General features: G+C 47.2%; 1 protein-coding gene across 8 annotated transcripts in view; it reads right to left on the bottom strand.

The window, feature by feature from the left end:
* Positions 1-17,852, bottom strand: part of LOC144608396 (dynamin-1) — a 170,992-nt gene that overhangs the window by 120,179 nt on the left and 32,961 nt on the right. For all 8 annotated transcript variants that reach the window (XM_078426115.1, XM_078426117.1, XM_078426112.1 and 5 more), the window contains exons 2-3: positions 16,405-16,478; positions 260-409 (exon numbers count right to left, since the gene is read on the bottom strand). In XM_078426115.1, coding sequence (XP_078282241.1) covers positions 260-409; positions 16,405-16,478 — 224 coding nt within the window. The remainder of the gene's footprint in view (positions 1-259; positions 410-16,404; positions 16,479-17,852) is intronic.

Genomic DNA, 17,852 nt, shown 5'->3' with positions numbered 1-17,852 from the left:
CGAAAAGCACTTACAGATCGCTATGAGAAGCACTTAGTGACCCAAAATGCTGCGAAAAAAGCACTTATTGAACCTACATTTTTAAAGTAGTATTTATTTATTGCAAGTCACTTAACATACACAGATCAGCATGGGGCCCCTATGCTCGTGGGCCCCTGGGCAAGTGCCCATCAGGCCCATGCGTTAAGACGGCCCTGCAAGCATCCCTTTGCCCAACTCACTGAGAGGGGGACCGTCCCGTTGGCGTTGGCACACCTACCGTTTGGCGAGTAGACCCTCAGGTTGATGGGGATGGATGAGATCCCCTTGTTGCTGCCCGTCACCCGGTCTGTCTCCTGCTCAATCTCCTGCCGCACCTCATCGAAGTCGACGAACTTCTTCCCTTTGCAGTGCAAGAACTCTGCATACTCTGGAGATGTGAGCAAATACAAACAGTGATGCAGGTTGACGGACACACAACGTGTCTATCTGAAGTGTCCGTCTGAACAAGGGGTCCGACCAAAAATGTCACCCATCCGTTTTCTCCAGAGATGCTGCCTGACCTGCGGAGTGACTCCAGTACCGTGTCTCCATCTGCAGTATAAACCAGCAGTTCCTTCCTGCACAGTGATACAGGTTGAGCAGATTGAGGCTGGATCACGGTTGATTCATTCGGTGGAAACGTCTCCCACTGATTTTATCACCATTTTCTCCAGAGATTTATTTTGCATTCTCTGTCCATGGCTAACCCAACATTTACTGCTCTTCCCCATCATGCATGCCTTTGATGCAACTTTAGAAGACTTTGGTTGGGCCGCATTTGGAGTGTTGTGTGCAATTTGCTTGCCCCGTTACAGGGAGGATGTAGGAGCTTTAGAGATGGTGCAGAAGAGCTTCATCGGAATTTACCGGAATACCCCCATGGATTAGGGGGTAATAGTTCCAAGGAGAGTTCGGACATGCTTGGATCGTTTACTCTGGAATGCCAGCGGCTGAGGGGGAGACCTGACAGAAGTAAAGAAAACTAGGAGAGGCACAGACGGGATACACAGTCTGAACCTTTTTCCAAAAGGTGGAAATGACAAAGACCAGAGGGCCTGGCTGCAAGGTGAGAGGGGAAACGTTGAAAGGAGATTTGTGAGGCAAGTTCCTTTTTGCACAGAGGGCGGAGGATGCGTGGGAAGTACTGCCAGGAGCGGCAGTGGAGGCAGATACCTGGCAACGACATTAAAGAGGCTTGTAGACAGGCGCACGATATGCGGGGAGTGGAGAGATATGGATCATGTACAGGCAGATAGTTTATCTTGGCATCATGCACAACACAGACAATGTGGTCCGAAGGGCCTTTTCGTTTGCTGCACTGCTCTGTGTTTGTTGGTCCATTCGTGGTGCATCTGAGCTGTGGGCTGGAACCCACAGGCAAGCCAGGCTGGATCAGGGAATTTGTGAAGCAAATTGGTTGTTGTGCCAATTCATCAGGTTTGCGGTCAACATTACTGCCGCTCAGTTTTTATTCCAGGTTTAGAGCAGGGTGGCGCAGCTGGTGGAACTGCTGCCTCCCAGCGCCGGAGTCCCGGGTTTGATCCTGACCTCGGCTGCTGTCTATGTGGTGCTTACAAGTTCACCTCATGGGTTTCCTCTCACATCCAAGAAATGTGTGGGTTTATACATTAATTGGCCTCTGCAAATTACCCCCAGTGTGAAGGGAGTGGATGGGAAAGTGCGATAACAGAACCGGCGTCAACAATGGTCAGCGTGGTCTTAAAGGGCTGAATGGCCAGTTTCCACGCTGCATCTCCAAACTAAACTCCCTTTACTGTTCCCTAGTTTTAAACTTATTCATGTATTGTATCATTGATTATTGCATAGATGTGTGCTTTTGCGTTAAGGGTCTGTTCACATGCAGAGAGTAAGAATTTCATTATTCCGTTGCTGGTCCACTGGCAATTAGGCCCTCTCGATGCAAGGCGTCATTAAAAGGAGGTCCCCAGGGCCTCTTTCTCTGCATTGCCCATCTCCATCACCAAGGTAACCAAGGACAACTGATCCAAGGGGCCCCCACTTCCAACCCAACCTGGAAACCTGCTCCTCGTCTAATCTTAAAGGCCTCGTAAAAGCAAAGCAGCGCCTTTACCACCTTAGACAGCTGAGGAAATTCAGAGTGTCTCTGAGGATCCTTCATTGCTTCTACTCTGGGGCTGTAGAGAGCATCCTGTCCGGCAACATTACAGTCTGGTTTGGGAACAGCTCTGCCCAGGACAGGAAGGCCCTACAGAGAGTAATGCGTTCGGCAGAACGCACCATGGGAACTACATTCGCCCCCCTGCAGGACCTATACATCAGGAGGTGTAGATCGAGAACAAGCAAGATTATGAGGGACCCCTACCACCCCAGCAACGGACTGTTCCAGATGCTACGGTCAGGCAAACGCCTCCGCTGTCACGCTGTGAAAACGGAGAGGATGAGACGGAGTTTCTTCCCACAGGCCATCAGGACTGTCAACTTTTATAACTCCAGGGACTAAATTCTGTCTTCTCTGTATTAACTTTTATTTATATGCTGTAACTGTAATTCTTTTTTTGTGCACAATCCGCAGCCATTGCCACTTTCATTTCACTGCACATCGTGTATGTGTATGTGACAAATAAACTTGACTTGACGTTGACATTAAGATTCTGGGGGGGAAAGTTCTTGAATGCTGTGCCTATCAATACCCCTCAAAATCTTTCAAAGACACTGGATCTGAACCTGAATCTCCCTAGCACCCACCAACATCCTCCAGCACCGGAACTACTGCAGTTCAAGACAGCGTTACCACCAATGAAGGCAACAAATGCTGATCTTGCCAGAATCATCGGTAATCCAGAAAATAATTCATCAAACAATTGGGGAAAAAAATTGCATACAAAGTGCCTCAGAGTTCACCACGGCTTTAATACCTGGAACCTATCCTGGAATGATGTCTTGGCTTCTCTCGACAACTGACTCACAGATCAGGCGCTGGTGAGTGATGACTTTTCCACCGCTCTGCTTGCCAGACTGTGTTTTTTTCTTCTTCTGGGCATTAGGAGGAATGGTTGGAACATAATGAGCCCGAGCCTTCCCAAGTGGAAAGTCCCAACCCTCACAATTGCCGCCAGGAATTCAATGCTTGGGTTCCAAGAAAAACAACAGAGAGATGAGCAAGACTATCCTGTGACAGCCAGAGAGAGGCTGCTGGTCTTCATGGTCTCAAGGTGATGATCCATTCAGGAACACGGGCGGCACGGTGGCGCAGCGTTAGAGTTGCTGCCTTGCAGCGCTGGAGACCTGGGTTCGATTCCGACTACGGGTGCTGTCAGTATGGAGTTTGTACGTTCTCCCCGTGACCACGTGGGTTTTCTCAGATATCTTCGGTTTCCTCCCACACTCCAAAGACGTACAGGTCTGTAGGTTAATTGGCTTGGTATAAGTGTAAATTGTCCCTAGTGTGTGTAGGATAGTGTTAGTGTGTTGGGATCGCTGGGCAGTGCGGACTCGGTGGGCCGAAGGACCTGTTTCCGCGCTGTATCTCTCGAAACTCTTAAATACCACTGCGGTATTGTGTAGTGGCCCAGTTAAAAATGCCAAGGAAATTATCCGTTCTCCCTTCCTCTTTCAATTGGACTTTACCTTGCACCAAACATTATTCCCTTTATCATGTATCTAGACTGTGGATGGCTCGATTGTAATCACGTGTGGCCTTTCTGCTGACTGATCAGCCCGCAACGACAGCTTTTGACTGTACCTCGGTACACGTGACAGTAAACGAAAATAATCTTATTCCTTCTATCCAGAGATGCTGCCTGTCCGGCTGAGTTACTCCAGCATTTTGGGTAAATCTTCGGTTTTAAACCAGCGTCTGCAGTTCCTTCCCCACACATTAAACTAATCTTACATCCGATAGCTTCAATGAAATCTGTATCTTTTAAATGCTTTGGTGAGTTTGGGGTTGGGGACGCAGGAAGTGAACCTGTGAATGAGAGAGGCAAACACTGAGCTTGGAGGAGAGGGTTGAATTATTAATAGTTGGAGGTAATTAATCAGTGGAAGGGGAGGGATTCAGTGGCGGAGTAATTAAAACTCAACCCAAATAGACCAGACAGCCAAACACACCTGGGTCCAGCCCAGTATACGTGACTGGTTTTCTGCCTGACCTGACTGTTGCTGTCCATAGATAGATCACAGAGCAGTACAGCGCAAAAACAGACCCTACAGCCAATGTTCATGCCAGTTGATGCCAAGTTAAACTAATCTCCCCTGCCTGCACGTGACCCATATCCTGCACATCCATGTGTCTATCTATACCACTATCATATCTGCCACCACCACCACTCCTTGCAGTGCGTTCCAGGCACCTGCCATTTTCTGCATAAAAACAAAAACTTACTCCACACATTTCCATTAAAATTTGCTCCTCTCACCTTAAACCTATGCCGCCTAGTCTTTGACATTTCCACCCTGGGGAAAAAAGGTTCTGAATGTAATGCCTGTCTTTACACCTCGTAATTTTATTTACTCCCCTTTATCTCTTAAAGCACACGGTATTGAGGGTTCATTGTTGAGGTGGATAGAAAATTGGTTGGCGGACAGGAAGCAAAGAGTAGGAATAAACGGGTCCTTTTCGGAATGGCAGGCAGTGACTAGTGGGGTACCGCAAGGCTCAGTGCTGGGACCCCAGTTATTTACAGTGTATATTAATGATTTGGACGAGGGAATTGAATGCAACATCTCTAAGTTTGCGGATGACACGAAGCTGGGTGGCAGTTTTAGCTGCGAGGAGGATGCTAGGAGGCTGCAGAGTGACTTGGATAGATAGGCGAGTGGGCAAATGCATGGCAGATGCAATATAATGTGGATAAATGTGAGGTTATCCACTTTGGCGGCAAGAACAGGAAAGCAGAGTATTACCTGAATGGTGACCGATTGGGAGAAGGGGAGATGCAACGTGACCTGGGTGTCATGGTGCACCAGTCATTGAAAGCAAGCATGCAGGTGCAGCAGGCAGTGAAGAAAGCGAATGGTATGTTGGCATTCATAGCAAGAGGATTTGAGTTTAGGAGCAGGGAGGTTCTGCTGCAGTTGTACAGGGCCTTGGTGAGACCGCACCTGGAGTATTGTGTGCAGTTTTGGTCTCCTAACCTGAGGAAAGACGTTCTTGCCTTAGAGGGAGTACAGAGAAGGTTCACCAGATTGATCCCTGGGATGGCGGGACTTTCATATGAGGAAAGACTGGATAGACTGGGCTTGTACTCGCTGGAATTTAGAAGACTGAGGGGGGATCTTATAGAAACATATAAAATTCTTAAGGGGTTGGAGAGGCTAGATGCGGGAAGATTGTTCCCGATGTTGGGGGAGTCCAGAACCAGAGGTCACAGCTTAAGGATAAGGGGGAAGTCTTTTAGGACCGAGATGAGAAAACATTTCTTCACACAGAGAGTGGTGAGTCTGTGGAATTCTCTGCCACAGAAGGTAGTTGAGGCCAGTTCATTGGCTATATTTAAGAGGGAGTTAGATGTGGCCCTTTTTGCTAAAGGGATCAGGGGGTATGGAGAGAAGGCAGGTACAGGTTACTGAGCTGGATGATCAGCCATGATCATATTGAATGGCAGTGCAGGCTCGAAGGGCCGAATGGCCTACTCCTGCACCTATTTTCTATGTTTACACCTTGTAATGTTATTTACTTCCATATATCTCAACCTCTGACGTGCAGAGAAAACAATCCAGGTTTGTCCAATCTCCCCTTATTGCTAAAACCTTCCAAACCAGGCAACGTTCTGGAAAAACCTTCTTCTGCACCCTCTCCAAAGTCTCCACATCCTTCCTATCATGGGGCGACCAGAACTGCATGGAATACTCCAAACCGCGGCCTAATCAAAGTCCTATATAGCAGCATCATGACTGCCTGACTCTTATCCTCAATGCCCTGACCGGTAGAAGCAAGCATACCACAGGCCTCCTTTACCACTCTACCTACTTTTGTTGCCTCCCTCCGTATATTAGAAATAGATGGAAAATGCGAGTTGGAGATCGCAAGCAGAAAATCCCACCCCTCACATCCCCAGGAATTCAGAGCTTGGCTTCCAAGCAAAACAATGGAGAAATGAGCCCTCTTACATGAGAGTCATTGTAGAAGTTGTACTTAATTTTGGATAACACTACGGTTTGGTTTACACAAAGGTCAAAAGGAAATTTATGTTAAGTGTAAGCATAGTGCATTTATTTATAGAGCACCAAGTCACCCTGAAACATCCTGGTCAGATTAGGCTCTCTGCAACGGTGATTGTGTCTTAATGTGCGGTTGCAAAAACAACCCAATCTTTGGCCCCTTATTTCCATGAGCCTCTTGTTCTTTGCCGAAGTGTCTCCCGACACACTTCTGGCTGACCATGAGCGACACACAGTGCTGGAAGAAAGAGCAGACCGTCTAATCAAACTTCACTTCCATTGTGTCTACCCTGGCACCTTCCTAGAAAAATCTATAACTAACGCCACTGTGTAGTTCTCTCTCAGCTCCAGGCCCAGGCAGCATTCTGGTGAATTAACTCACTCTGGCTTTTACTCCACTTGGCGTCTGACCAATATTTTGCACAAATGCAATCTCTCTTTACTCAGAAATTCTATGTCCCCATTTATAAAGGTCCAAAACTGTTGAATTTTAAAATTTTCTTTTAAATTTTTCCTCTTGCCTCGAGAGGATTTTGTATTTGAACATCTATCGCGGTTCGTTCCAGGTTTTGTTCACACTCTTTTGCATCGTAGTGAATCTTGACATTGACAGACAGCATGGAAACTGGCCCTTCTGCCCAGTGAGTCCACGCCGACCATCGATCACTAGTTCACACCAGTTTTGCGCGATCCCACTTTCTCATCCACTTACACCGTAGGGGTAGCATGCAGGCTGTACTCCTTGTTACCGTCAGGCAGACGATACAGGAGTATGGCTGTGCGTACCACCAGACTTAAGGACAGTTTTTACCATCAGGCCATCAGGCTTCTGAACTCATAAACACATTTCAAATCATATATATGTTGACGACCAGCTGCTGACGACCTTCTACCTCTGCACCATCGAGAGCATCCTAACGCATGGCATCCCTGTGTGGTACCTCAGCTGCACGGAGGCAGAAAGGAAAGCTCTACAGCGGGTAGTCCATAGAGCTCAGAGGGCCATCGGAACACAGCTACCAGACTTGGAGGGCATCTACAACACACGATGCCTCAGAAAAGCCACCAGCATCCACAAAGACTCTTCACACCCCTGCAACAGTCTGTTCGAACTCCTTCCATCGGGCAGACGATACAAGGCCTTCTACGCCCGCACCTCCAGACTCAGGAACAGCTTCATCCCCAGGGCCATAGCTGCTATGAACCGGTCCTGCTGAGCCGGATGGCCACAACGCATAGATCAACTTGCACTTTACCCTGTCCAAAACTGTTACAACTGTTTCGTTTCGTCGGGTTGCTGCTGTCTAAATTACTTAAATTATTGCATCGTATGGGAGGCGCATTCCCAATCTCGTTGTACCCCTGGGTACAATGACAATAAAGATATATTGTATTGTATTGTATTGTATTGTATTATTTTTAATATTGTCTTTTTACCTATTTTTAATATTGTCTTTTTACCTTACTAATGTCATTTTTTATCTTATTTATCCTTGGAATATTACTGCTGTGGGGACCCGTTGTCTTGTCAAATACATTCCATTGTACCGTTGACCCTGTGCCAACCTACATATGACAAATAAAATTTATTTATTATTATTATTATTATTATTATTATTATATTCATGGAGGCCAATTAACCGACAAGCTCACACATCTTTGCAATATCGATGTGGAAGCGGGCGCACCTGGAGGAAAGCCACGTGGTCGCAGAGAGAACGTGCAAACTCCACCACAGACAGCATCGGCACCATGATCGAACATGGATCTCTGGCTCTGTGAGGCAGCAGCTCTATCAGCTGCACCAACGTGACGCCCCACTGTTTCCTCCTCGGTTGCATTTATCGCCTGGACTTTTACTTTTTTTGGATAATACTTCGTTCAGCAATCTTAGGCTAGGTTTAGATTTATTGTCACTTGTCCCAAGATACAATCTTGCATGCCATCCAATCAAATCAGATAATACCATACATAAATGCAATCAAACCAAACACAGGTACAACTTCTGCAGCAAAGTGCAGAATATTGTTTCTCAGCATTGTCAAGTTACAGTTGCAGAGAACAAATCCAATGTCTGCATTGAGGTAGGTTGGAAGATTAGTGACCGCACCCTAGGTTATGAGAGAGGACTGTTCAGAAATCTAATGGAGGGGAGGCAGCTGTTCCAGAGTCTGGTGGTGCAAGGCAAGCTTTTGTATCTTCTAATCAACAATTCGGACAAGTTCAATCAGACGAGTTTAAATCCAAATAATTAGCTAAATCTGGTAGCTGTACTATGTTTACATATCCTGTTGTGCTGCAGCAAGTAAGAATTTCATTGTTCTATCTGGGACATATGACAATAAAACACTCTTGACACGCCCAAATTATTTGATAAGATTCCGCATGGTAGGTCACCCTGGGAGGTTTGATTGCATGGGATCCAGGGAGAGCGAGCTAACTGGATAGAGAACTGGCATCATGGAAGGAAGGGCTGTGCCTAGTTTTGTGCCTTGTGCTGTGCCCATTGCTGTTTGTGCTTTATAATTAATCATTTGGACGACAAGGCATGATTAAGTTTGCAGATAACACTAAAATAGGTGGTCTCCTAGACTGTGAAGAAAGTTACTAAAATTTACAGCAGGATCTTGATCAGCAGAGCAAGTTGGCTGAGAAATGGTTTATGGAGTTTAATGGAGATGTGTGAGGAATTGCATTTTGAGAGGTCGAACCCAGGGCAGGACCTTCACAGTGAATGGCAGGGCCCTGGGGAGTGTTGTAGAACAGAGGGATCTCGGAGCGCAAGTACATAGTTTCTTGAAAGCGGTGTCACTATTAGATCGGGTGATCAAGGTGGGTTTGGGCACATTGGCCTGCAGCAGTCAGGGTATCGAGTATAGAAGTCAGAATGTTATGTTACTTTACAGTTGTACACGATGTTGGCGAGGCCATATTTGGAGTATTGTGTTCAGGTCACCCTGAAGGATGTCATTAAGCTGGACAGAGTGCAGTGATACGAGGATGTTGCCAGGACTCAGGGCATGAGCTACAGGGAGAGGTTGAGCAAGCTAGGACTTTATTCCTTGGAGCGCAGGAGGCTGAGGTGTGATTTTGTAGAGGTGTATAAAATCACAAGGGTAATAGATAGCGTGAATGCACAAAGCACCCACAACCTAGGATATCGATTTGAAGTGAGAGAGGAAGGATTTAATAGAAACCCAAGGAACAGCTTATCCAAACAGATGGGCGCGGGTATATGGAATGAGCTGCCTGAGGAAGTAGTTGAGGCAGATTCTATAACATTTAAAAGACATTTGGACAGCTAAATGGATATGAAAGGTTTAGACAATAGACAATAGGTGCAGGAGTAGGCCATTCAGCCCTTCGAGCCAGCACCGCCATTCAATGCGATCATGGCTGATCACTCTCAATCAGTACCCCATTCCTGCCTTCTCCCCATACCCCCTCACTCCGCTATCCTTAAGAGCTCTATCCAGCTCTCTCTTGAAAGCATCCAACGAACTGGCCTCCACTGCCTTCTGAGGCAGAGAATTCCACACCTTCACCACTCTCTGACTGAAAAAGTTCTTCCTCATCTCCGTTCTAAATGGCCTACCCCTTATTCTTAAACTGTGGCCCCTTGTTCTGGACTCCCCCAAGGATACAGGCCAAATGCAAGCGAATCGGACAAGTGTAGACGGGGCATTTCAGTCAGCATGGATGAGTTGGCCTGAAGGGACTGTTTCCGTGCCCTATAACTATGATCCCAGTATGATTTTGCTGAAATATTAGCCACTGGTTAAAGAGGACACCACCAGCAGAACTGTATAATTAAGCTCGTAATTCAATGTTGCTCCAGAGTTAGAAGCAGCTGCCGTTCATTCTCCATCCTCCACAGATGTCTTATCATTCAGAAGAAGAAAATTGCTGCTTTCTTGAGGACTGAGTGCAGCCTTAGTTATCCACAGCATTCCCACAAAGGGAGCCACCATTGACAGACATCACCGCCCTCCACGCACCAGTCAGATAGCAGAAATAAAGGGCGGGAAGTGTTCAGGAGGGAGGCTTTCCAGAGGCCTACGTTGAAAGCCCCTTGGGACAGCTGTGCTGGGAGGGAGAGAGCGAGACAGAGAGAAACATAGAAAGATAGAAAATAGGTGCAGGAGTAGGCCATTCGGCCCTTCGAGCCTGCACCGCCATTCAATATGATCATGGCTGATCATCCAGCTCAGTAACCTGTACCTGCCTTCTCTCCATACCCCCTGATCCATTTAGCCACAAGGGCCACATCTAACTCCCTCTTAAATATAGCCAATGAACTGGCCTCAACTACCTTAGGTGGCAGAGAATTCCACAGACTCACCACTTTCTGTGTGAAGAAATGTTTTCTCATCTCGGTCCTAAAAGACTTCCCCCTTATCCTTAAGCTGTGACCCCTGGTTCTGGACTCCCCCAACATCGGGAACAATCTTCCCGCATCTAGCCTCTCCAACCCCTTAAGAATTTTATATGTTTCTTTAAGATACCCCCTCAGTCTTCTAAATTCCAGCGAGTACAAGCCTAGTCTATCCAGTCTTTCTTCATATGAAAGTCCCGCCATCCCAGGGATCAATCTGGTGAACCTTCTCTGTACTCCCTCTAAGGCAAGAACGTCTTTCCTCAGGTTAGGAGACCAAAACTGCACACAATACTCCAGGTGCAGGAGAGAGAGAGAGAGAGAGAGAGAGACAGAGAGAAAGAGAGAGAGAGAGAGAGCTCAGTTCTCCCTGAAACTGAGAAGCACAAAAGGGCAGTGTCTCAACCCTGGAAAATGCCTCTGTTGTGTGTCTCCACTGTTTGTGTTGCTGCTGTGCTGGAAGTCGTACAGCTTTACTGTCAGAGCTAAATGGGTACGCTTGCCATTAGTGACAATTTCATACCATTAAGAAATAACACCAGTGATAATAGGAATAATGGCAGCAGTAACATTGCCATTAGGTAAGCCGCTCACCAGTCATTCAAGGTATTAGCAAAGATAGACACAAAGTGCTGGAGTAACTCAGCGGGTCAGACAGCATCTCCGGAGAAAAAGGAATAGGAGACGTATCGGGTCAGGGCAAAGCATCTTTAACTTAGCCAACTATCCATAGAGCTTCACAGAAGTGCTGTTTGAGGCAGATAAAATCACGAGGGGAATAGATAGGGTGAATGCACAGAGTCTTTGTGCCTTGGGCAGGGGAATCGAGAACCAGAGGACATAGGTTTCAGGGGAGAGTGCAAAGGTTCAAGAGGAACTTCAGGGCAACTTCCCCTCTCCCCCCCCCCCATTCCCATTCCCATCAGGAATGCAAAGGAAGGAACTGCAGATGCTGGTTTAAACCATAGACACAAAAAGCTGGAGTAACTTAGCCTCTTGTAACAGGCAGCATCTCTGGAGAGAAGGAATGGGTGACGTTTCGGGTTGAGACCCTTATACAGACTAAAGAAGGGTCTCGACCCGAAACATCACCATTCCTTCTCTCCAGAGATGCTGCCTGTCCCACTGAGTTACTCCAGCTTTTTGTGTCTATCTAGTGGTTTGAATGTTCAGAGGGATATGGGCAAAAAAACATGGGTAAGTGGGACTAGCATGGATGGGGCACTGATTACACATTGAACGGCAGTGAGGTTGGGAGTGTGAGTGCTAAAGTCCCTTGTGACTGTGATTAGCTTACACTGCACTAGTTTACACGCACCTTGCCCACTGCACGAGTTAGTTCACATAACACACAAGAGGTATGCTTGAAAAAGATTTTAAAAAGTCAGTGAGGGCGATAAGGAACTGCAGATTCTGGAATCTCGAACAAAATACAAAGTGCTGGAGGAACTCAAAAGATCAGTCAGCACCCTGTGACTTGTCAAGTGCATTCAATTCATTCACCTGCCGAAGGAATGGGCAGATGATATTTCAGGTTGGGACCCATGATAATATCAGTCAGTCGACAGTCTGCCCACCCTCGTGATGGAAACAGGTCAAAAATAGAGGAGGAAGTATCAGAGATAGTCCAAATGAATTTCAGGCAAGGATGGAACTTAGTGGTAAAGTTGATGAAATCCAGGAGTTCTGCATGGGTGCAGGAGGCAGCCCCAATGCAGTCATTGAGGTAGCGGAGAAAGGGTTGGGGGATGGTGCCAGTGTACATTTGGAACAACGTACCCAGCAACATGCCAGGCATAGCAGAGGCCCACGGCTACACTTTAACTCATTGGGTCTCTGTTCAAGGAACTACTGGAGGCCCGAGACTTTACTGGTTGGATTGGAGGTGCAATGGGATCAGACATCCATAGACGTCTGAAGAAGGTTCCCGACCAAAGGGGTTGCCTGTCCCTTCCCTGCACAGCTGCTGCCCGACACGCCGGATTCCTTCGGCACTGCGTTTTGCTGAAGATCACAGAGGTTGGGTGCAGTGCGGCACAAGTCCTTTGTGCTGGATGGACACATTCCAATGTAATCCTCTTTAGATTTTTGTCATCACAACGGGCAGAGGCAGGAGCTTGCAGAACTGATGAACACAAATAAAACTGTTATTAAAGAAGGGGCAGCATGCGGGAGAGTTGCTGCCGTCCAGCGCCAGAGGCCCGGATTTAATCCTGACTACGGGTGCTGTCTGTACGCAGTCTGTACGTTCTCCCAGTGACCTACGTGGGGTTTTCTCCCGTTTCCTCCCACACTTCAAAGATATAAGGGTCTGTAGGTTAATTGGCTTGGTATAATTGTAAATTGTCCCTGGTGTGTAGGATAGCGTTCGTGTGGGGGGGGGGGGGGGGGGGTGGGGGGGTCGCTGGTCGGCTCGGACTCGATGGGCCAAAGGGCCTGTTTCCGCACTGCATCTCCAAGCTAAATGAAACTAAATTGGCTGGGACTAGCCACGCCTAAACCGCTGGGTCGGGTTACTGCACCGTTTACGTGGGACCACGCATCACGAGGTAAAGGCTCCACAGCAGTTTCAGTTTAAAATAGCTGGCGCACCCAACATTTTCCTTTACCTCCCCTTTCTTCGCCCTCAAGCATCACACTAACTTGAAACCAAACTGCCTCTAAGCTCCAGAATTCTCTTCCTGACATCTCAAGTTTCCCCTCTCTGCTTTTAGACAGTCCCTTGAAACCAAGTCTTCAAAGTTGCCCCCCCCCCTCCCTCCCCCATTTCCTTCGTGGAAAAAAATGTATTTGTCGGCCCTTCTGCGGATTGTGCTGGGAGTTTTATTTCCACGCTAAAGTGGTTCAAAGTTACTTTATTGGCACATCTACCGAGGTGCAGTGAAATTCCTTTTGCATACAATCCAGTAATATACACAAGCGCAATCATACTCGAGTACAAGAGTAGCAGTAGATTACGCTGCACCATTGCTTAAACATTGCAAACCGTCTCGCTCTCCACTGAAAGATCATTGACCTGAACATTATTTCCATTTCCCTCCCCTCAAGCTAATATGTCAAGTTCTTATCCCACATGTTATTTTTCACAGTGGTTTGAAACAACAGTTCTGGAAACATCGCCCAATTTAAACTTGGAAACACTTCAGGCTGAACACTTCAGATGACGTTTCAGGTGGTGGCCTTTCTTCAAACTACTTGCTTGTGGCTTGATTACGTAGCATGGTCTGATTTAATTGTATAGAAGGCAAACAAAAGTTTTTCACTGCTCCTCAGGACATGTAACAATGATAAAGCAATAATGAGTTGCGAGCCAGAACCCGAGTTCGATCCCAATCTCGGATGCTGTCTGTGTGGAGCTTGCACGCTCTCCTTGTAGCTGCGCGGGTTTCCTCCCACTTTCCCAAAGAGGTGAAGGTTTGTAGGGAGGGAGCAATGTGAAGGGAGTAGATGAGAAAGTGGGATTACATAGAACTGCTGCGAATGGCTCGATAGTCAGCATGGACTCGGTGGGCCAAAGGGTCTGTTTCCATACGGTACCTTTTAGTCAATCAACAGATGGACTGAAAATTGGTTGATGGACGGGGAACAGTAGGAATGAATCGGACCTTCATGGGATGGCAGGGTGGAGGAGGGGGGGGGGGGGGGTCTGGTGGGATCCTACAAGGGGTTATCGCTTCATGACCAGCCATTTGTAGCATCCAATGACTTTGTCGAGAGAACCAAATGTAATATTTCAGAGGTAGCTGGTGACAACAGAGGGGGAAATCGCGAGTTACGAGGATGCAAAGTGGCTTCAGGGCAACGTGGAGAAGCAGAGTGAACAGGTAACCTCACAGGAGATGCAGATGAACGTGGGCGAAGCATGAGGTGACCCACTCCTGCAGGACAAAGACCAAGTTATCGCGCAGAGCGAATGTGACAAAGGATCTGGGTGTTCTTAGGCAACAGGTACTAAGAGCAAAGTTCAGGTGGCCAAGTTTAGGTTTAGGTGTACTATTGCCACGTGTACCGAGGTACAGTGAAAAGCTTTTGTTTGCATGCTATCCATTTAAACCAGATAATACAATACATAAATACAATCAAGATAAATACAAGTACAATAGGTGGAGAGAAGAGAAAAACTCCAGAGAGCAGAATTATAGTTTCCCTGCACTGTAGCATAACTGTTCCAGAGACAAAGTGTAATGTCCACAGTGAGGTAGGCTGAAAGATCGGGACAGTGCTCCAAGCTTATGGAACGACCATTCAGATGCCAGATAACTGAGAGTACAGGTGGTCCTCAATTTACAACGGGGTTACGTTCTGATAAACCCATCGTAAACTGAAAATATCGTACGTGGAGATGCATTTATTGCACGTGGTCCCGTGGCCGGGAGTGAGCTAAGGGTCGCTGCCGTTGCCCAGCGTTTGCAACATTGTAACGTCGAAATATCGTAAGTCGAAGCATCGTAAGCTGAGGAGCACCTGGAAGCTGTATCAGAGTGTGGTGGTGCACGCTTTCAAGCTTCTACATCTTCTGCCATCAGGAGCGGGGGGGGGGAAGGAGGAATAACAGGGGTAGGAGTGGCACTTGACTATGTGGCTGCTTTCCTGTGGCAGCGTGGAGTGCAGATGCAGGCAATGGTGGGGAATCTGGTCTGGGTGATGGCCTGGGCTACATCTATAACTCTGCAATGCAGGACTAGACCTTGTCATGAGAGGACCTCACTGCTTGTGACATTGTGTGTCTCGACATCTTATTTTGCAAGCAGCCTTTTAGCATCATTACCACTTGAACTGTGATGAGGAGATCTAGTGGGACCCAGACAGGCAGGGTTAATGAGCTGCACATTGGCATGGGTGGCACTGTGGTGCAGCTGAAAGAGATGTTGTCTCAGAGACTGGGGTTTAATTCTGACCTCAGGTGCTATCTGTGTGGAGTTTACACCTTCTCCCAAGTGGGTTTAGGTTTATTATTCCATGTGTACGGAGGTGCAGTGAAAAGCCTTTTGTTTGGCATGCTATCCAAACAGACAATATTGTACATAAATATAATCAAATCAAACTCAAGTACAATAAGTAGGGCAAAGGGAAAGATACAGAGTGCAGAATATGGTCCTCAGCATTGTAATGTATCAGTTCCATTGACCAAGTCCAACATTCGCACAGGGCAGAGGTGACCCGGACAGTACCCGAGCTTATGGAAGGACCCTTCAGAAGCCCGAGAACAGAGGGGAAGCAGCTATTGCAAAGTCTGGTGGTGCCCACTTTTTGCCTGACAGGGGCCAGGAAGGAGGAGGAATGACTGGGATGGGACAAGTGCTTGATTATATGGATTAGGATTCCTTTGGGTGTTCCAGTTTCTTCCCACATCATCAAAAGATACATGTTGGTAGATGTGAGTGGCAGAATCTGGGTGGGGCTGATGAAAGCGTGGAGAGAATTTTAAAATGGGATTAGCACAGGTGGCTTGTTGATTGTTGGTGCAGACTTGGGTGAGCCGAATGGCCTGTTTGGATCGATGAAAAGAAGATCCTTCCATCCACCGAGTCCACACCAACCGTTCATCACCCGTTCACACTAGTTCTCCGTTATCCCATTTCCCCCATCCACTCTCCACACGTTAGGGGCAATTTACAGAGGCTAATTATCCTGCAAGCCCGCATGTCTTCGGGATGCGGAGGGAAACCCATGCGGTCACAAGGTGAACGTGCAAACTCCACATGGACAAGGTCAGGAATGAACCGTGGTCTCTGGCTCCAAGGCAGCAGCTCTACCAGTTGCACCACTCGATGTTTCTGGTTTCTGTGCCCTCTCTCTCTCTCCCTCTCTACGACTCTAAGCAAGAAGAGGGGAAGCCACCAGTTGTTCCACGGCTCCCTTACCTGTCGGAGAGTTGATCAGCTGAAGAACGAGGGGTCTCCTGGTGACGATGCCAGATCCACGAGGAAGGAAGTCCCTGCAAAGAAGAACAGGACCTTGGTGAACATTGTTTCACACACAGAGGTACCAGCCAGCAGCTCAAACATGCCACACAGTTTCAGTTTAGTTTATTTCTCTTGTCACGTGTACTGAGGTACAGCGAAAAGCTTTTGTTGCATGCCAACCAGTCTCTGGACATGGGCTTTAGGATTGTTAGCCAACAAGGAGGAGGCAAGGCTTTTAAAGTATGAGGTGGCTGGCTTTGTATTCCACAGAGAATTTAGCAAATACAAGACACATTTTTAAAAGAAAGCTGCAGAGGTTGCAAATCCGAAATTTTTAAATAATAGAAATTGCTGGAAATGCTCAGTGGGTCAGTCAGCATCTGGGGAAAGTGAAACGGAGTTAACGTCGGCTCTGAACAAATATTCTTGGACTTGAAATGATTCCAGTTTCATCTTATGGGCACCCTGCACTTACAACAACTGAGACTTGAAAATGGCACCAAACTGGCGACATTTATATGGAAGATTGACACAAATTGCTGGAGTTACTCAGCGGGACAGGCAGCATCTCTGGAGAGAAGGAATGGGCGACGTTTTGGGTCGAGACCCTTCTTCAGACTCATCACTCTACACCTTCATTCCCCAACCAGGAAGGTCTTAAAGCCCTCTGTTTCTTTGTACTTACCTGGACTCTGTACATGGTCTCACTGTACTACTGCTAGACACTTGGACAGTATCCGAGATGCTGATCCAACATGTATTTAAGTGCTTATGTATAGCGATACTTGCACTAAACTGCATACACAAAATGAATTTCACTGCACCTCGGTCGGTGCATGTGACAAATTAAGGACCATACCATAGCATAAGGTTTGAAAATGTATTGGTAGTTGTAAAGCTGCTATCTCGTTAAGTACAGAGTCAAATGGTTGACTGCTGCCGATTGTTGCAATCGTCTGTGCACGCTTTGCAATCGTCTGGGAAAGCTCTCGAATCCTGCGCTGAGTTCAAGTCAGAGTCTGTCAAATTCCTCAGCTGCACGATTATACCCAAAGGGTCTGGTGGGGTGTGCTTTGAAACTGCCGCCCCCATCAGGCAGCAGATACAGAAGCTTGAAAGTGCGCACCACTAGAGACTTGGGAGCAGATCCTTTCCCTCCGTTATCAGGTTTCTGAACGGTCCTTCCATAAACTATGGTGCTGGTGGATTCTTCTTTCTACCTCAATACAGACATTGGTCTCTGGAACTGTTGTGTTACAATGCAGAGAACTAGATTGTGAATTCTGTAATCTTCCCCTTTACTCTATCTGTTGTACTTTTGCTTAACCTGACTGCATTCATGTACAGTGTTAGCTGATCCTATTGGATAGCATGCACAATGGCACAGCGGTAGAGTTGCTGCTTTA

This window comes from Rhinoraja longicauda, chromosome 31, assembly GCF_053455715.1.
Source record: "Rhinoraja longicauda isolate Sanriku21f chromosome 31, sRhiLon1.1, whole genome shotgun sequence".
Taxonomy (NCBI): domain Eukaryota; kingdom Metazoa; phylum Chordata; class Chondrichthyes; order Rajiformes; family Arhynchobatidae; genus Rhinoraja; species Rhinoraja longicauda.
The sequence above is the reverse complement of the archived record's forward strand: the minus strand, read 5'-3'. Positions and strand labels throughout refer to the sequence as shown.